Genomic DNA, 19291 nt, shown 5'->3' with positions numbered 1-19291 from the left:
TTGTAAGAGTATCTCTACGAAACATTAAAATAAATGGAAATCCTGAGTATTATTTAATTTTTTTGGTATTTTATTATTGATTCTTATTCATTTTGTTGTGTTCATGAGTGTGCATTTATTAATTATGTAGGTAGTGTTATTAGTATGTGTTTATTGTGTGAATTAATTGGTGAATTTATGCCTGTGCAACCGAAAAAATAGGAAAATAAAAAGAAATGTAAAAAATTAAAGTTATGAATGCAAAATAAAATCCACTTTTAAAAAAATCAGATACAAATTCAGTAACAAAAGAAGGCAACACAATAGCACTTGAGGAAAACTGATATCTCCTAAACTCCAATATTTCAGTTAATTATGTAAACAATGCTGATTTAAGTTAGTTTGTCAGTTGCAGAGCACGATGATCGGGCATTAGGAAATTATATGGTCGATTATTTTATCCATGCAAAAGTAAAAATATTCTATATTATTGAATCCACGGATATATGAATCAAAATACTCTGCTTGGTAAATGTGATTTTCTTCAAATGGGACACAGTGTTCTTACTTCTTTTTAAATCTGCATTTAGATTAGGCTTTGTTTGTGGAGGTTAAGTATTATTAATTATTTATGAGGCAAATTGATCGGTGGATTAATTCAGTCTGCTTTAGGGAGCCAGTTCCTATATGATATACTGACCTCTAGCGGCAGAGTTATTGAGGATATAATGACAACCGGCGGCCTCCAAGGACTTTTAGCCATGGTTGGTTTCCTTACAATCTTTTTAAATAGAAAATGGAACTATAACAAAAATATAGTCTGCATTATTCTCGTTGAAAATTATACACTTACTGCAGAATATAGTATATGGTTATGCTATGTAGATCCATATTATAGACACATACAATGTGTCTATAATATGGTAGTATTTGAATACTCAAATATATGTATAAAACATACAAGGTGACAGAATAATGTGTGAAACTGCTGATACAGCTGTTGGATAATAAGGCGTTTAAATTAGAGGAAATTAAATCAAAACCACTAAGATGGTTATTATAACAAAGAGACGCTTGTTGGACACCGTTAGACACACATAAAGCAGAAATAAAAAGCAGGTTAGACTATGGGAACTCAACTACTAGAAAAAATATCATGTGCTGATTATACAGTATCATCATGTTTTATTGAAGGAAACTTTATAAGTAATAAGATATATCTTTAGTTTCAAAACAGAATATAGATCTATGCTATTCTTAAAATAACATGGAAAAAGAGCAAATATAAAAATATCATGTAAGAAAATTAAAGAACATAAAATACATTTATGAAAGACATTTTCTCTTGATATGTAACATTCTTGTCTGGTGACCAAACCGGTCATGGTTTAGCAGGTCAGGGTGGTGGTTAAGCAGGTCAGGGATGAGGCGGTTTAACAGGTCAAGGTGGGGATGGTTTAGCAGGTCAGGTGGTGGTTTAGCAGGTCACGGTGCTCTCTCTTTAGTCACCGAGTCCCAGATGTCTTCCAGCTCTCCCTCCACCTCCTCAAACTGCCAGCGCTCTGGAGGGAGACCCTCTGGAGGGAGACCCCCTGCGGTCTGTGGCCGCAGGGGGTCTCCTCTCTGGCCGGGTCGTGAACAGAACCAGCAGGTCTGCTCCTCCTCTGAGCAGACCACCACCCGACCGAACCCGCAGGGCCGAGCGCTCACAGAGCCGGCCTGGTCTGGGTGGAGTTGGAGGGGGGCTGGGTGCTTGGGCTGGTGATACATGTGACCCTCCAGGTCGGAGATCTTAGTGTGAACAGACGGACAGATGTGACGTCTGAGGAGCTCTAGAGATCCCGGAGGTTCTGGAGCTACAGCCCGGCTCGACGGACGTGGAGCCCGGTCTGAGGTGACAGACACACCCGGGACCCACCCGGGTGTGCTGGCACCCTCAACCAGAGGGGGGGGTGACCTGGGCTCCTCTGTGGACTGGGAGCCGTGAGGTGTGTCCACAAGGTGGCAGCAAAGAGGGGCGTTAGCTGGCGCTCTGACATGTTCAGACATCTCTCCCTCCGGACGCGTCCCACCACAGGCGACCCTGGAGGGGGGCTGGGGGTTGCCGGGTCCTCCTGGGGCAGAACCACTCAGGCATGTGTTTGGACAGCCCGATCTGACCAGCGGAGGAGAGGTCCTGGCTAGACTGTGACCCTCAGAGGTCAGTTTGGCGGGTTTGTCCCGGCTCCTGGGCAGGTCCAGTCTGAGGGTGGACCCCAACGGGATGGTGTACCGGCCCTCCGCGTGACCCCTGACCTCCGCCTGATCTGGACCTTTGACCCCGCGGGTCCTCCCCCCGGGGTCCTGCCTCATGTAGAGCTGCAGGCTGGGGTGCCCGGGCCTGGTGGTGGCGGCGGGGCCGTCTGAGGTCTGGTGGTCAAGGGGCCAGGTGTTGGCTCTGTGGGGGGGCGGGGCGGGGGCCGGAGGCTCTGCCTGGGGAGGGCCAGAGGGTGAACGCCGGGCGGTGGATCTCCTCCCTCGACCTTCGGTGTGCACCTTCAGGGAGGCGACGGAGGTGAGGGCGGGGGTCGCAGGCAGGACCACAGTGCTCACCTTCGGAAGGAAGGTGGTGGAGGAGGTGGTGGTGGAGGAGGAGGTGGTGGTGGAGGAGGAGGGGGTGGAGGTGGTAATGGTGGAGGAAAGGGTGGTGGAGGAAGGGGTGGTGGAGGAGGAGGTGGTGGTGATAGTGGTGGAGGAGGGGGTGGAGGTGGAGGAGGGGGTGGTGGAGGTGGTAGTGGAGGAGGAAGCGGAGCTGGTGGTGGAGGAGGGGGTGGTGGAGGAGGGGGTGGTGGAGGTGGTAGTGGAGGAGGAGGGGGTGGTGGAGGAGGAGGGGGTGGTGGAGGAGATGTAATGAAGACCATCTAGGGGAAGCGGGCCTCCTCTACTCATGTCTGAGACCTGAAGAAACCTGCTGACCTGAAGGGGAAGAGAACCATATTCAGTGGGAGAAGAAACACAGTGTGCCACTGGTTCTACTGGGAGCTGCCCAGCACAACCACAGTCTGCTACTGGTTCTACTGGGAGCTACCCAGTACAACCACAGAAACACACACCGATTTCTTTAAGCAGGTTGTTAGCAGGTACCAACCCGGTGGCTTGGTTCCGGGATCATCAGGTCATGACCTTTGTCCGCTGACTCTGGGTCAAAGGTCAGCACCAAGCTGATCCCATCACCCCCAGAAGATAGCCTGGTGACCAGACACTGGGGGACCTGGTTCGGATCCGCGCTGGGCTCCGCTGGGGACTGAGTCAGTAGGTTCTCATGGGGAGGCAGCGGAGCCTAAAGAGCAGAACCATGACGTCACCTAGTGAGTTGTATCGGCTCAGGGTGGCGGTTCCACCTGACCAGATACCACAGTGCTGAGAACGTCCACGGAGGAACATCCATAACCACACGTTTGAATTAAGTTCCTTCAAAAGCTCCTGATTGAGAACGGATCTCCTGCGTATCTGTGCTTACCTCCGAGGATGGAGAGCGGCCGTCTTGGCGACCCACATCCAATCCCCCAAGCTGGTTGCTATGGTAACCAGGGCTCCTCCGGTCCCAGCCGTTTAGCTGAATCCATCCCAGCATGCCTTGCAGCTCCTCCATCCTTTCCTTGATCTGTGAACAAAGATTTAAAGATCTTATCCTTCCTTATAGAAACATCATAGTCAGATTATTCAGGGTATATGAAGTCCATAATGTCCTACTACCAACAATCACTAAGTTAAATAGCAGACACAAGGGTCTGCTGCAGGCTCGCAGCTCAGGCTAGTGATTGGTTGATTGTTAATTCAACGGTGGGTGGGATTGGTTGGTTGTAGGGAACTTAAGCCTTTGATTGGTTGATCTTACGGTTGGTGCGAGATGGGAGGACTCTGGGAATAGCAGACGTCCTTCTGCTTCCAGGACAGACAGGTCCTTCAGCTTCTGCTGGACTCTGTGGTGAACAGGGTCCTGGTGGTGTACAGGGTCCTGGCGGTGTACAGGGTCCTGGTGGTCTTCAGGGGCTGGAGGGTGGTGTAGAGGAGGTTCTGGAAGGTGGTGTAGAGGGGGGTCTAGAGGTGGTTCTAGCTGGGGACCTGGGTGGTCCCGACCAACGGAGGACTGTGGAGGTCCCTTAGACAACAGAGCGGTTCTGGTCTCCTCAGCCCAGGATCTGCAGGGGACGGATGAGGAAGCTTATACCAGACTAGACTGATGATAACATAACACTTTATTGACCCCAAAGGGAAATTCTACTTATCAACATGAGTCTCAGCCTCATGCAAACATATGTCCACACTAGGGTTGCTCAACATCCCTCATCCTGGGAGATGTCAAAAACCATGGGCCTTAAACCAGTATGTAAACCGGTTTCAAAACTCTTTGAAATGAGAAGCGCTATGAGAAGATCAATAGTTAACCCCTAGTTGTCCTCACATGATGTCCAGGTAGTCCCTCAGGAACCTTTGGATATTCTCCACGTGTTGGAGACACAGGTTGTTCTCTGCCAAGCCGTGGGTCACTTCCTCCCAGGCCTGTAGACACGCCCCCATATCCTCACACTGGGGGTCAGAGGTCACATGCTCCAGCTCCTCCACGTCTGGCCGCATCACTTCCTGTTCCAGCTAACAGACAGACAGACAGACAGACAGACAGACAGACAGACAGACAGACAGACAGACAGACAGACAGACAGACAGACAGACAGACAGACAGACAGACAGACAGACAGACAGACAGACAGACAGACAATCAGACAGACTGAGGGGAAAGGAAGGGAGGGGAGAGGAGAGGAGAGGAGAGGAGAGGAGAGGAGAGGAGAGGAGAGGAGAGAGGAAGGGAAAGAGGAGAAAAGGACGCCGAACCTCCAGGGTGTGCTGCTGCTGTGTGAAGGTGTCCATCATGGGGCTGTGAGGCTCACACCTCAGCACCATGAGGTCCTGGGCCTCCAGAATGTCCATGCAGAGCTCTGCACAGCGAGACAGCAACTGGTAGATCCTCCTCCTCAGCGAGCGTCTCTGAGGAAAGAGAGGAGAGGGGAGAGAGGGGAGGAGTGGAGGGAGGAGGGGAGAGAGGAGATGAGAGGAGAGGGGAGGAGAGGAAAGGGAGGGAGGAAAGAGGAGAGGGGAGGGAGGCGAAAGGAGAGGAGAATGGAGGGGAGAGAGGAGAGGAGAGGTGAGAGGAGAGGTGAGGGGAGAGGGGAGGAGAGGAGAGGAGCAGAGGAGAGGAGAGGAGGAGGGGAAAGGGAGGGAGGAGAGAGGAGAGAGGGGAGAGGAGAGGAGAGGGGAGGGGGGAGGGGAGGGGGAGGGGAGGAGAGGAGAGGGGAGGAGAGGAGAGGAAAGGGAGGGAGGAAAGAGGAGAGGAGAGGGGAGGGAGGAGAGAGGAGAGGAGAGGGGAGGGGAGAGAGGAGAGGAGAGGAGTGGGGAGGGAGAAGAGGAGAGGAAAGGACAGGAGAGGAGATGGAAGAGAAGAGAAGAGGGGAGGAGAGGGCAGAGGAGAGAGAGGCGAGGAGAGGAGGTGAGAGGAGGGGAGAGTGGAAGGGATTTAAGGATATTAAAGCTATTACTTGAGCGCAATTTGCTATAAACGGCCTAGCCATCTGTTAGGTATTAGTGAGTGAAACACACTGTGATAATATCTGCTCTGGTTGTTCACAGGTGCATGAAATGGACCACTGCTCAATGGAGGAGAAGGGTAGGAAGAGAGAGAGCAGAAAGGAAGGGGGGGGGGGGGGGGGGGGTTGTTTTAGTTGTTGTTTCCAAATTGTCTTTCTGCTCTTACTCTACAACTCTGCATCCTACCCACAGCCCCTTGCGATCAGTTTTATATCACGGCTAAACACATTTATAATATAAGCAATGATTAATTTGATGATATTATTGTTGTTATCATTAATAGTATAATAACAGGATCTATACTCTCTATATAACAGAGTATGTATGATGGTAGTAGTAGGGTAGTATTGTGATAGTATGATACCTTCCTAAAGGGTCTCTTTGCCCTGACTCCCCCCTGTCGACCGGCTGGTGCTAATGAAGCGCTGTCCTCCAACCACCGCAGTGTCTGGTGAGGTGAGAAACAGGAACGCTAGCTCCGTTACCATGGAGACACTGATTAAACACATCATGCCCACACCACAAGAAAACCAAGATCGACTCCTTCACTTTCAGGGTTAGCCTGACGGTGGCAGCAGAGAGACTGTATCCCATAAACGCGTTCAGCTCCTCTGTTAAACCAGACCCCGCCGGGGCACACAGACTGGTGGTGGGGAGGTGTCAGGGGGTTCTGCAGTAGGTGGGAGGAGGTGCTATGGAGGTGTGAGGAAGTGCTAAGAGGTGTGAGGAGGTGCCAGGGAGCTTTGAGGAGGTGCTAGGCAGGTGTAAGGAGGTGCTGGTTCTAGGGAGGTGTGAGGAAGTGCTAGGGAGGTTCTAGGGAAGTGTGAGGAGTTGCTAGGGGGGTTTGAGGAGGTGCTAGGAGGTGCTACGGAGGCATGAGGAGGTGCTAGGGAGGTGCTAGGTGGTGCAAGGGGAACGCTTTGAGAATGTGCTAGGAGGTCCAAGGAAGGTGTGAGGAGGTGCTAGGGAGGTTTGAGTAGTAGTAAGGTAGTAAGGGAGTAGTAAGGGAGGTGCAACGGGTAAACTCAGTGGAAAGTAATTGCTACCTTTACAGTGAAAGCTGGATACTCAACGTCAAGCCCTGATTGGTCTGCTCCATCACTAGGCTTTAAACAGGAGGCCCCCTCCACACTAGTGTGAGAGAGAGAGATAGAGTGAGAGAGAGAGAGAGAGAGAGAGAGAGAGAGAGAGAGAGAGAGAGAGAGAGAGAGAGAGAGAGAGAGAGAGAGAGAGAGAGAGAGAGAGAGAGAGAGAGGGAGCGAGAGAGAGAGAGAGGGTGAGAGAGAGAGAGAGAGAGAGAGAGAGAGAGAGAGAGAGAGAGAGAGAGAGAGACAGACAGACAGACAGACAGACAGACAGACAGACAGACAGACAGACAGACAGACAGACAGACAGGTACTTCATTTGATCCCTTTGTATTAAGAACATGACTCACTCTCTCTAACATGTTGGATGACGTCAGGTTATTTCTTACCGTGGTAACGTTTTGGAAGGCTGAGTGAGTGATTTTATACATAAAGATCAGCGATGCCAGAAGAAGGATAAGGCAGCCATGTTGTTTTTATCCAACGTTAGCAGTTTAACCCCCTCTGTCTCTTTAAGATAAGGCAGCAATGTTGTTTTTATACAACTTAAGCAGTCCAACCCCCTCCTCCGTCTCCTTAAACTGAGCGCTCAGTTTCCATGACTTCAGGGCAGATAATGATGTCACCGTTTTGGACCAACTCTTGGTTATGAAGTCATGTCTCGGCCGTGCCATCTTGTTGTGTTTGCTTTGTGGGGTTCTGGACTAAATCAAACTCCTGTAGAGCTCTCAGTGTATCGAGGGTGGTGTACAGAGATCTGAGATCAACTCAAACTGAACAGAACCTGAGATGGTGCTGAATGTGGAAGCTGTTGCCACATTCAATGAGGCCACAGCCATGATGGAAGGGGAGGGAGGAAGGTCTACTACACTCGGTCTACTAGGGTGTACGTACTACATACTGGTGAAGGATCTGGGTTCCATACCCAATGTCCCAGTCTGCCTTGAGACCTTTTAGAGCTCTGTATCCACAGTCTCTCTACTAGAACACCAGATAGTTCTAGTGGTAATAATAGGAAGCTCCATCATGCTGTTCAGGTTAGGTGGGGAAGTACCTCCTCCGCTCCAGCAGGCGGTGCCAGCGATCCCGAACCTCTGTCTGCTTCTGGGTTAGTCTGGACGCCAGGGTGGGGTGGACCTCAGAAAGGCAGATCACCCTCTGGTCTAACATCTGGACAGAGAGACAGACATGAATATATGACGACGATGATAATGATGATGACGATGATGATGATTGAAATAACGAAGCGACACACTGTTATCTTCAAGGTCAGCTCCTCGAGCTCTTCTTTGTTGGTCAGCTCTGCAACATGCTGTAAAACAAACCAGCCATTACCCAGCATGCACCTGCATGCCCACCTGCCACCTGCCTTACTGTAGCCAATCACATTACACCAATTACTCTCTCCTTTCATTTACCAGCTTTCAAGATGCAAAGTGTAGGGCTAAGTTATCTTACTGTTTATGGTTGCTAGGTGATGAAAAAGTATTTATTCAGGAAACTTCTTGACAGCTAAGTACCAAAGAGCATTCAGAGCATGGAGTCGATGGTTGCCTTACTGTCCATGGTTACGAGGTTACCTTACTGTCCATGGTTGCTAGGAGACCGTCGGCTGTTTGGTAGAAGGAGGAGACATCCAGAGCTAGCTTCACGTCAAGTTTATTGTTACCTAACAAAGAAGATAATCTACACAAACACACACACTCAAATTATATATATACAACAAACAATCTACACACAGACAAATATTCCCTCAAACAAAATTAGTAAAATGTGAACACTGATAATGCAAATGAAGCGTAGATGTGATTCTGCCGTACAGGTGATCTGAGGTTGTTTCCCTCTGTGGCTCCTCCTCCTCCACACCTGACCCCGCCACCAGGGGGCGTGACTCCTGGCAAACAAGAAACAGCCCTCATCAAACGACATCACCAAAGAAGGTTTACAGTAGAATGGATTGGGCGGAGACTTTTTGGATCGGAGGCTTTCAGCTGGCCCTGTCTGTCAGTGATGTGGAATTCCTGTGCGGACCAATGGGTGGGAACGTCCTGTGTGGACCAATGAGAGGGAACATCCTGTGTGGACCAATGAGAAGGAGCATCCGGGCATCCCAACAGCCACTGGTCAAGATAGGGAAGTTGATGATTGGCTCTACCTGACAGTCTAGAACTGCTATTTGACACTGTTTGTTTTTGTGTTTTTGTCATGTAATAACACATAATTAACACATTAATCATGATCATTTAGTGAGGCATCCTAACGGTTTCCTAATGGGGAACATTAGCATTCAATATGAAACCACTCAAGTATCATCAATCTATCATTCTTTTTACTGAACGTAAAGACCTTTCTGAAAATAAACTGATGGAGAGCAAATCAAAGGAGAAAGAAATGGTCAGCATTAGTATTGTATGAGTATCATACAATCATGCTAGCATCAGTATTGTATTAGTAGCATAAAGTCATCATGTTAATATTAGAATTGTATGAGTATCATATATTCATCATGTCTGTATCGTATTGTATTGTATGAGTATCATATATTCATCATGTTAGTATGGGGATTGTATTAGTATTGTTTGGGCATCATGTATTCATCATGTTAGTATTACTATTAGTATTGTATAAGTATCATAGTCATCATGCTAGTATTAGTATTGCATGAGTATCATATAGTCAAGTTAGTATGAGTATTGTTTCAATATCATATATTCATCATGTCTGTATTAGTATTGTAGTAGAATCATATATTCATCATGTCTGTATGAGTAATGTATGAGTATCATTTAGTCATGTTAGTATTAGTTTTGTATTAATATTGTATGAGTATGATATAGTCATGTTATTATTAGTATTGTATAAGTATTGTTTGAGTATCCTCTATTCATCATGTCTGTATTAGTATTGTAGTAGAATCATATATTCATCATGTCTGTATAAGTAATGTATGAGTATGATATAGTCATGTTATTATTAGTATTGTAAAAGTATGGTTTGCGTATCCTCTATTCATCATGTCTGTATTAGTATTGTAGTAGAGTCATGTATTCATCATGCCTGTATGAGTGCTGTAGGATTATCGTGTGTTATTAAGTGTTGGATCATTCTGGATGTCTTGGACCAGCTGATGTTTACCTCAGCGGGACAGAGCTCCTCCTCCACTGCTGAGACCGTGGCCCTCCGCCATCCTCTAGGCTGATCCTCCCATGATGCCTGGACACCCCTTGGCCCTCCCGGCCGGGCTCGCTAGGGTCCAGGGGTCCAGGGTCGGTCTCTCTAGGGTCCTGAGGTCCAGGGTCGGTCTCTCTAGGGTCCAGGGGTCCAGGTTTGGAGGTCTTGTGTCTCTAGGGTCTGGAGTTCCCGTCTCTTTATGGTCGAAAGGTCCAGGGTCCAGAGGTCTTGTGTCTCTAGGGTCTGGAGGTCCATGGTCTGGAGTTCCAGGATCTGCCTCTCTAGGGTCTAGAGATCCAGGGTCTGTCTCTTTAGGGTCTAGAGGTCCAGGGTCTGGAGTTCCAGGGTCTGCCTCTCTAAGATATGGAGTTTCAGGATCTGCCTCTCTAGGGTCTAGAGGTCCAGGCTTGTCTCTCTAAGGCCTGGAGTTCCAGGATCTGCCTCTCTCGGGTCTGGAGGTCCAGGATCTGCCTCTCTCGGGTCTGGTGTTCCAGGATCTGCCTCTCTCGGTCTGGAGTCCCAGGATCTGCCTCTCTCGGGTCTGGAGTTCCAGGATCTGCCTCCTCTCGGGTCTGGAGGTCCAGGCTGCCCCCCCCTGCATATGGCTATCTTCCTGATAGAGCGTGAGGAGGAGTAGGCCGGAGATAGGGAGTCCTCCTCCTCTTCCCCCTCTTCCTCCAGCCCGGTGGAGCAGGTCCGGTCTGATGCGGCGCGTCCAGTGGGACAGGGAGACCAGCTGGGTTCTCCTTGGTCCTGGGGGTCTGGCGGGACGGACAGCCTGGTCCCGATGACAAACGGCTGGATCCTACGCACCCATCCCCCCTCTGACATGGCGGGGTCGCGACCCCAGGCCCGGCTCTGTGTCGCTGGGCTCAGAACAGAACCACTACTGGAGGAGACCTGACCACGGCTGCTGCCTTGCTCTACTGCACCAGGGCAACATCTGGAGAGAGAGACAGAGAGAGAGAGAGAGAGAGAGAGAGAGAGAGAGAGAGAGAGAGAGAGAGAGAGAGAGAGAGAGAGAGAGAGAGAGAGAGAGAGAGACCTTGTTGCTCTGTCAGAACACCAGAGGGGAAATATGATGTCATCTTTTCCTGTCAGAGGGGCGGGGTTTGGAGTGAAGCTACAGAATGTTCTTCCCCCCCCCCCCCCCCCCCCCCCCCCCCCCCTTCTCTCTCAGGGTTACCAAGTGATGTCATTCTTTTAACAAGAAAAACACCCATTATCTCCCCTCTCACCCTCCCTCTCCCTCCTCCTCTGTGGGTGTATCTCACTTTAGCCAACTTTTATGAAACATAAGTGTTGTGTTTTTGCGTGTGTGTGTGTAATGCATATCTATTGTGTGTGTGTGATTGAAATCCTAAAACTTCTTTATAAAGCATCTTGCTCAAGCATTTTGGAAATGGGTGGTCGAGGCTGGCGAGGTTAATGGGTGGAGGCTGGAGAGGTGGGCGGCAGTTGGAGAGGTTAACGTGGTGGAGGCTGCATAGGTTCAGGGGAGGAGGCAGGAGAGGTGCAGGTGGTGGAGGCTACAGTTCCACGCACACCCTTTTTATGGACTAAGCTGAGATGAGGCTGAGAGGAGGTAGACGGGAGGCTGAGAGGACGAAAAAGGGGACGCTGAAAGGAAGAGAGGAGGAGAGGTTTCTCTCTTTCCTCATTAGAAGAAACTTATTCAAAACCGAAATAGGCTTATACACACAGCTTTTTTCATTCATGGCCTGATCACATTAATGATCAGCACATTACATTTTCTGTTTAAAAGCTATCTGAACAATAAAGACAAAAACGAGAAATTAAGGGCATTTGGCCTCCATAAAAACAAATAAATAAAGACAAATAATGACATAGTTTCGCTTTCAAATCAAATTTTAGCCAACGTTAAGGTCGTTACGGGTGCCTTTTCAAGTGTGACGCACCTGAGCTGCCCTTCTATTCGACTATCATTCATTATCAACGTCAATCAGAATAACTTTAGTTCCAACCATAACCGGCATAATATAACAAACGTGATTGGCTGCACAGTATGACGGTTGTGATTGGCTTACATTATTCCACGTGATACCTTCCTGCTACACTTACAACTACGACTGAATGAGAAGTTCACTAGATGTACTACGGTCGTGGTTTCATTCAGAAATAAGAAATGCCTCTAAGGAAAGCCGTGATTGTCCCGGGGAACGGATCTGGAGACGTGGAGCGGTCTAACTGGTACGGATGGGCCCGCAAACAGATCGACAAGGTAAACACACACCGGGTGAAGCATGTCAAAACAATGCAACAGAGTAATATCTGAATCAACTTTACAGCAGCGCGATGTCAATCAGAAATATCGAAACGGTGACCTTCTATTCTTCCCTGATTATAGTTTTGAATAGTGTTCAGTTCATAATTGATCTCTCTAGCCAGGACAACAATACAGCAAATCCGGGGACCCCGTTGTCGGGAAACATGTGCTGCGGGATAACCAAATTGTTATAGCTAAATGATGTCGAATCGTTTGTATATTCTTAGATTCCGGATATGACCTGTATCCTGAAAGATATGCCTGACCCAGGTAAGTTAAACGAGAACGCATCCCTTTTAAGTGTGTGTAGATACTGTGTGTGCACACTGTTAGTGACTGTAGTGTGTGTGTGTGTGTGTGTGTGTGTGTGTGTGTGTGTGTGTGTGTGTGTGTGTGTGTGTGTGTGTGTGTGTGTGTGTGTTAGTGACTGCCAGGGAGAGTGTGTGGCTGCCCTTCATGGAGGAGATGGGATGTGATGAGGAGACGGTTATCATCGGTCACAGCTCTGGAGCCGCTGCTGCCCTGAGGTGAGGAGCCATAATCAGTACATCCCCGATACAACATATAGAACCCTTATTATGCAGAATATCACCTATATAATATCTATAACATCACTTATATAACATAACATCCATATTACACCTGTGAATAGTAAAAAACACTTGCACTGCCGGAGAAGGTTATCCCAGTATTTCCCGGGAACTATGTGAGAGACTTCATATTAGTGATGATTTACATACAACATATTAGACATCATACAGCTGAGATGATTAGAAACACAACATGCATGTTATATCGGCATAACTTATGTAACTCAAAACTCATGATGTAGACTAATTGATTGTGAAGGCTGAGATAAGAGATGGAGGTGAAACTGATCAGATTAGATCCTACTAATACTAATAATGTGGTGTTCAGGTATGCAGAGAGCCACAAGGTGTTTGGGATCATCCTAGTGGGAGCGTACGTCTCTGACCTGGGAGACGAGACGGAGCGAGCCAGCGGTAAGAGAACCCACCGAGACATAAAGGGAGGGGTTAGACAGTACAGAGACAGGTCATTAAGGAGCAGGTAGGGGTTAGACAGTACGGAGACGGGTCATTAAGGAGCAGATAGGGGTTAGACATTAAAGAGAACGGGTTATTAAGGAGCAGGATGGGGTTACAGTACAGAAACAGGTCATTAAAGAGCAGGTAGGGGATAGACAGTAGACATAAGTTATTAAGGAGCAGGTAGGGGTTGGACAGTAGAGAAAGGTAATTAAAGAGCAGGCCGGGGTTATACATTAGACGTCATTAAGGAGCATGCAGGGGTTAGATAGTGTAACGAAGGTGTTTCCGTCCCTCAGGATACTTCAATCGTCCGTGGGATTGGTCAAGCATCTCGAGCAACGCGGGTCACCTGGTCCAGTTCGGCTCCTCTGACGACCCCTTCCTGCCCTGGGAGGAGCAGCAGGAGGTGGCGGACAACCTCAAGACGGAGCTCCACCGCTACTCCGACCGCGGGCACTTCCAGAACACCGCGTTCCCGGAGCTCATCGCTGCCGTCAAAAAGCTCAAGGCAGCGGCATGATGCGGTCGCCCAGGGCAACGGCTGCAAGACGAGCCTTGTGTGGAGGGGCCCTGTGTGGAGGGGGAGGGGCTCTGTGGAGAGGGGCCTTTTGTGGAGGGGCCCTGTGTAGAGGGGGAGGGGCCATGTGTAGAGGGGGAGGGGCCATGTGAGGAGAAGGAGGAGCTGCACTTCAGCTGAATGACTCAAACCTTTTCTAAAATAACAAATCGATCCGAATAAAGTTGCACGAGTCTGAAACCTTTTGTTTTGGTTTTTATTCCCAAGAATCCAAAAATACATACAACAGATTTACAAGCTTTTCCTCACAGAGAAAATAATATGGCGGCCAGGTCAGGGCGCTAGAAGTTCAGCCACTCGGTCATGTAGATGCAGCGAGACGGCGAGATCTCTCCGCCCTCGTGGCACTCGTCAAACACCTGGGGGCCAGCAGAACACTCAGACACCAGGAGAACTAGCACAATGTGTGGCTATACAGGCGGGTATGTACAGGCAGGGGTTGGGGTGTGTTCAGGAAGTGGGCGGGCAGGGGAACAGGAAGTGGGCGGGCAGGGGAACAGGAAGTGGGCGGGCAGGGGAACAGGAAGTGCTTACCGGGCAGAGGAACAGGAAGTGGGCGGGCAGGGGAACAGGAAGTGCTTACCGGGCAGAGTCCGCAGGGGGTTTTGACGAGGCCAGTGGGCTGGATGATGGGGTTGACCCCACGGAACAGCTTCATCTGACCGTCCACACTGCCCACCGTCCCCTCCTTGGCCGCGATGATGGTCATCTCCACCTTGCCGTCGTAGATCAGCGTGTTGAGGATCGTCTCGATGTCCTCCATGGACAGATCCACCTGACGGGAAGCAGAAGGTTTAATATAGCTGCATACCCCTAGCTTTAATGTAGATAACTTTAATATAGCTGCATATACCCCTAGCTTTAATATAGCTGCATATACCCCTAGCTTTAATGTAGGTAACTTTAATATAGCTGCATACCCCTAGCTTTAATGTAGATAACTTTAATATAGCTGCATATACCCCTAGCTTTAATATAGCTGCATATACCCCTAGCTTTAACCGAGCTGTATACCCCTAGATTTAGTATACTTCGTTTTAATATAGCTGCTAAAAAACTAAGCTTTAAATTTGACTGCTTAGACCCATATACTTAATATAGACGCTAATATTTAATAGTTATCGTTACAGCTGCCAATACACTTAGCTTTAATATAACTACTGCGTGAGTGAGAGAGGCAGACTAACCTTACTGTGAGTGAGACAGGCACCCACCTTACTGAGAGTGAGACAGGCATACTCACCTTACTGAGAGAGTGAGACAGGCAGACTCACCTTACTGAGAGTGAGACAGGCACCCATCTTACTGAGACAGGCAGACTCACCTTACTGAGAGAGGGAGAGAGGCAGACTCACCTTACTAATACCCAGCTCACAGATGTATTTCCAGACCTCGTGAGACGTGGCAAAGGAGCTGTTTCTCTGGATCATCGGACTCTGCTTACTGTCCCGGGCCACCTCCGCCTGCAACACACACACACACACACACACACACACACACCACTTAACCCTGGTCCAATCCACCACCTAACCCTGGTCCAATCCACCACCTAACCCCTGGTTAGCTCAGTACGTAGTGAGCCCTCCCTTCTGAACACGAGTAGCTCGTTTGAGTCTTATTTCAGTAATGGGGTTAGGGATCAAAGTGATTAAATGTCATATATTACTAAGTTGATAATCAAATAACACATTACTACGCAAAAAATAAAAATAACGATTTGGTTCACCGACTCTTTAATGAATCGATCTAATCTATCCAGGAACCAACTCACTCGACCTCGGCTACTTGATGCCGTCATAGACGTTGACATAGTTTTGCAAGTACCTACTGGCACAGTACACAATTCTGGCCAGTACAGGCAACCGTAGTCATTGGAGAGGGAGGGGGGTGGGGGGGGAGACAGTTGGTTTCAATCTGCCACCTCACCACTAGATGGCACTCAATTCTACACGCTGGACCTTTAACTAGTAGTTAACATGCCTGAGGATGACTCACCTTACTCTGCAGGAACTTGAAGCACTGCTGGTTAAGGACTTCCACGAACTCCGACTCAAAGTCCTGGTCGCTGTACCAGGCCCCGCCCGTCACCGAGCGGTCCGGCTGCACGTTGTACAGCATGTACACCTTCTTCTTAGAGGCCTACCACACACACACACATATATATTAAAGCATCTACACCTTCTTCTTAGAGGCCTACCACACACACACACACACACATTAAAGCATGTACATCTTCTTAGAGGTCTACCACACACACACACACACACACACACACACACACACACACACACACACACACACACACACACACACACACACACACACACACACACACACACACACACACACACACACACACACACACACACACACACACACCTTAGGAGGCCTACTACACAGATTACAGCTTCTTCTTAGAGGCCTACTACACACACATTACAGCATGTACACCTTATTCTTAGAGGCCTACTTCCAACACACACACTCATACAGCATGTACACCTTATTCTTAGAGGCCTTCCAACTGACCCACACAAACATTACAGCATGTACACCTTCCTCTTAGAGGAATACCACACACACATGAACTCACAGCGACCGACTTGACGGCCTTGATCAGCTTCTTGCTCTCCAGGTTCTTCAGAATCTTGTTGACCTCAGTCAGGGGCAGGTTGCTCTTGAATCGCATGTCTCTTGTCCAGATACCTACGGTAGGACAACAAAAGCTTCACTAACATGTAGAGACCTACAGTAGGAAAACCATAGCTTCATTAACATCTAGAGGCCTACAGTAGGTATTTCTAAAACATTATCCCCTTGAGACCCACAACGCTGCTGTGGTGTTTTTTTATGTTATTGCACAGAAGTTCAGACATAAGTTCAGAAAAAGATACCCAGTGTTCAGCCTTCAGAGGGACGCAGGGTGATACGCCTCATTTATTGTCGCCACATATGAATTCTGCAAGTCTGTACAAACCGAAAGCGAAGAAGGTTAAAGATCTCAAGGTCTCACCTTTATTGCCTGCGTCCTCGATGATCTGGTAGACCAGCTTCTCCTGGTTGTCAGAGCCTTTCATCTTACTGGGGAGACAGCACAAATAAACACGTCAGCTGCTACACTACTGCTACTGTAGTTTATACTGCAGTACTTCTACACTACTGCTACTGTAGTTTATACTGTATTACTGCAGTTTATACTGTAGTTATGTACACTACTGCTACTGTGGTATCGCTACTGTGGTTATAGTGCAGTACTTCTACAATACTGCTACTGTAGTTATACTGCAGAACTTCTACACTACTGCTACTGCAGTTATACTGTAGTATGGCAACACTTCTGCTACTGTAGTACTGCAACAACACAGCTACTATAGTTGTACTGAAGTACTGCTACACTACTGCAACAATACAGATACTATAGTTATACTGTAGTACTGCTACTGTAGTTCCAACAATGCTGTAGTAATCATACTGTAGTCCTGGTACTTCAGTAATTGTGCTCACACTGTATAACTGCTACACTTCTGGTTCTGCAGTAACCCTATTATAATACTGGTACTGCATTAAACATAGCACAGCAATCGATACTGCAGTAATCATACTGTAGTACTGGTACTGCATTAATCACAATCCTAAACTTAAGCACATTCCCTAGGTGCAGCAACAGCTGGAAACAGAGAAGTGGAACTGTGTCCAGAACACCAGGAGCTGTGTCCACATCCGCAGCTCCACGACTTTGGGTGGCGCAGTAGAAAGCAGAGCTTGTTTGCATGACTAGTATGATAAGTTTAAGCCAATCGGGTATCATCCCAGATAAATACTGGCATGGAAACGCGTGTGGGCAGGGCCAAGGGTAAAGCAGCGTTAGTGCCAGTACAAAGGAGTTTGTGGTTTACCTGGCAGACTGAGCGTCCTTCATACGATACAGGAGACCAGAGCTGTTCCTCAGCAAGTCCAACTGACCCTACACAACAGAAACATTGCATTCAGTACTCAGACCCTAGACATCCTCCCAAACCCTAGTCTTCATCCAAGACAATTCCTCCCAGACCCTAGTCTTTCTCCCAGATCCCAGTCTTCCTCCCAGTCCCCAGTGGTTCCTACCACAGACAGCAGCTTGTTGATGACCATGGCCCGCTGCGTGGGCTCCAGGTGGGGCATGTCGTTCTGGATCACCTGGTCCGTGATCCCCTGAGGGAACTGTATACAGAGCTCCTTGATCCTTCAGAGAGAGAGAGAGACAGCTACAAGTTGCTGCCCTGCTCAGTAGAATTACACCATACCTAACAGCACCATTAACCCTTTAAGCACTGAAGTGTCAAATACATTTTCAGTGTAGCTAGAAACTGTACACAATAGGGGCTATTTAAATAGATGAGGCATAAAAACGGATTCATTTTTATATCGGGTATAACTAGGCTAGCCTGTTACGTTAAACGATATGGAATTACACAAAGAACAGTCCATAATAAAGTAGATTTGTTATGGCAACTCAGACTAAACCTCCATCAACAGAGCAGTGTAGCATCATGAAGCTACGGATAGCATAAGTAGTTAAATGAATGACTGACCTGTTTTCAATCACCGCAGCATCAGCAGGGTCACACTCCTTCTTCACTTTGGCGTCGGTCATTGTACCGTGTTCGGTACTGTCCGTATGGAGTGATGAAGGTCTTCAGTTGTGAACAGCTTTTAGTTGTAAAGCATGTGCAATATCAACACTGCTACGTCAGAGTGGAAGATGCGAGTTTGGGGGCTTAAATGAGCAGTCCGAAAAAGTGCCTGATCATAACGCGCAGGCCGTTATTATTTTGTTACCATTTATTAATGTTCCTTCTTCAGCACAAAAACAAACCATTTCACTTGTAACATGCACTATAATTGCATAATAGTTATTGTGTCAGATGAGCATCGCCATGCACTTGGCTATAGTTCTCAAAAGCTTGAATTGATATTATTCACAAAACCACATCTATATTGAATGTCTCTAAAAGATCCAATCACATTTGACGACAGGCTATAGTATACAACTGAACACAATAACAGTGTTTTTGTTGTTTTGTCATCGACTCAAAACGATACCAATTTAGAGCAACACCTTCATGCAGGTAAAGCTGTGGTAATGGAGATGCAAATCCCAGCCGCGCTGGGCTACTGCGTATATTCGAGCCAAGCCAAACCAGTGTATTAGAAGGAAAAAAAAAATCTGTAGTTTTTCTGTCTGTTAATGGAACAGTGCGAGCTTTTCTGAGTAACTGATTGTAACCCGCAACCGATTACAAACGAACAACATACACAAATACCGGTATTAGGATTTGGTGATATTTAAAAAAAACAAAAAAGCCAAACATTAATACTACTAATTTAATGAAAATACTTAAAACACTTCAAATTTGCCGTTTAGGATCGCAATAAAAACCAACAAGACGTCAAACTTTCTCTTTTTCCCTTTCTAGTTATCGTTCGTAATATAAAGCGCAGTACGGGTGAGCGGAGCTCGACATGTCGGTGCTTCTTT

The 19291-nt window shown here is 47.7% G+C and overlaps 3 protein-coding genes across 6 annotated transcripts; 1 reads left to right on the top strand and 2 right to left on the bottom strand.

Annotated features, from left to right (window-relative positions):
- Positions 1-48: 48 nt before the first annotated feature.
- LOC132454533 (mucin-4-like) lies at positions 49-10908 on the bottom strand. Of its 3 annotated transcripts, none has more exons than XM_060047960.1 (13): positions 9822-10907; positions 8507-8580; positions 8267-8372; positions 7942-7998; positions 7741-7856; positions 6648-6732; positions 5966-6049; positions 4852-5004; positions 4424-4611; positions 3857-4160; positions 3479-3622; positions 3107-3298; positions 49-2934 (listed from the first exon to the last, which is right to left on the bottom strand). In XM_060047960.1, exons 3-13 carry the CDS (start codon positions 8276-8278, stop codon positions 1465-1467), a joined length of 2805 nt encoding a protein of 934 aa, XP_059903943.1. In that variant the 5' UTR covers positions 8279-8372; positions 8507-8580; positions 9822-10907; the 3' UTR covers positions 49-1464. The 3 variants fall into 3 exon arrangements, with proteins under 3 accessions (XP_059903943.1, XP_059903944.1, XP_059903946.1); XM_060047961.1 differs by having other exon boundaries at positions 8272-8372; XM_060047963.1 differs by lacking the exon at positions 5966-6049 and having other exon boundaries at positions 9822-10908.
- A 986-nt stretch (positions 10909-11894) lies between these two features.
- On the top strand, positions 11895-13953 carry rbbp9 (retinoblastoma binding protein 9). The gene is made up of 5 exons (XM_060047955.1): positions 11895-12099; positions 12372-12414; positions 12569-12671; positions 13063-13148; positions 13493-13953. The coding sequence occupies exons 1-5, from the start codon at positions 12004-12006 to the stop codon at positions 13714-13716; spliced, it is 552 nt and encodes a 183-aa protein (XP_059903938.1). The 5' UTR covers positions 11895-12003; the 3' UTR covers positions 13717-13953.
- On the bottom strand, positions 13954-18547 carry polr3f (polymerase (RNA) III (DNA directed) polypeptide F). 2 transcript variants are annotated; one of them, XM_060047952.1, is made up of 9 exons: positions 18345-18546; positions 17878-17995; positions 17670-17737; positions 16787-16854; positions 16367-16479; positions 15769-15912; positions 15129-15236; positions 14357-14548; positions 13954-14132 (listed from the first exon to the last, which is right to left on the bottom strand). In XM_060047952.1, the coding sequence occupies exons 1-9, from the start codon at positions 18404-18406 to the stop codon at positions 14055-14057; spliced, it is 951 nt and encodes a 316-aa protein (XP_059903935.1). In that variant the 5' UTR covers positions 18407-18546; the 3' UTR covers positions 13954-14054. The 2 variants fall into 2 exon arrangements, with proteins under 2 accessions (XP_059903935.1, XP_059903937.1); XM_060047954.1 differs by having other exon boundaries at positions 14104-14221; positions 14317-14548; positions 18345-18547.
- Between the last annotated feature and the right edge of the window lie 744 nt (positions 18548-19291).

The sequence above is a fragment of the Gadus macrocephalus genome, chromosome 3 (assembly GCF_031168955.1).
Source record: "Gadus macrocephalus chromosome 3, ASM3116895v1".
Lineage (NCBI taxonomy): Eukaryota > Metazoa > Chordata > Actinopteri > Gadiformes > Gadidae > Gadus > Gadus macrocephalus.
Note: the sequence above shows the minus strand (reverse complement) of the source record. Positions and strands in the feature narration are given on the sequence as shown.

Excerpts from the sequence above, each read along its gene's own strand:
- LOC132454533 (XM_060047960.1), bottom strand. Across the intron at positions 4,612-4,851 it reads AGCAGCAGCACACCCTGGAG|CTGGAACAGGAAGTGATGCG; the intron begins GTTCGGCGTCCT and ends TCTGTCTGTTAG. Across the intron at positions 2,935-3,106 it reads TCCCGGAACCAAGCCACCGG|GTCAGCAGGTTTCTTCAGGT; the intron begins GTTGGTACCTGC and ends CTTCCCCTTCAG.
- polr3f (XM_060047954.1), bottom strand. The coding sequence starts at position 18,406 with ATGACCGACGCCAAAGTGAAGAAGGAGTGTGACCCTGCTGATGCTGCG. Across the intron at positions 16,855-17,669 it reads AAGGACGCTCAGTCTGCCAG|TAAGATGAAAGGCTCTGACA; the intron begins GTAAACCACAAA and ends CTGTCTCCCCAG. Across the intron at positions 14,549-15,128 it reads GTGAGCTGGGTATTAGTAAG|GTGGATCTGTCCATGGAGGA; the intron begins GTGAGTCTGCCT and ends GCTTCCCGTCAG.
- rbbp9 (XM_060047955.1), top strand. The coding sequence starts at position 12,004 with ATGCCTCTAAGGAAAGCCGTGATTGTCCCGGGGAACGGATCTGGAGAC. Across the intron at positions 12,672-13,062 it reads GGAGCCGCTGCTGCCCTGAG|GTATGCAGAGAGCCACAAGG; the intron begins GTGAGGAGCCAT and ends TGTGGTGTTCAG. Across the intron at positions 13,149-13,492 it reads CGAGACGGAGCGAGCCAGCG|GATACTTCAATCGTCCGTGG; the intron begins GTAAGAGAACCC and ends TCCGTCCCTCAG.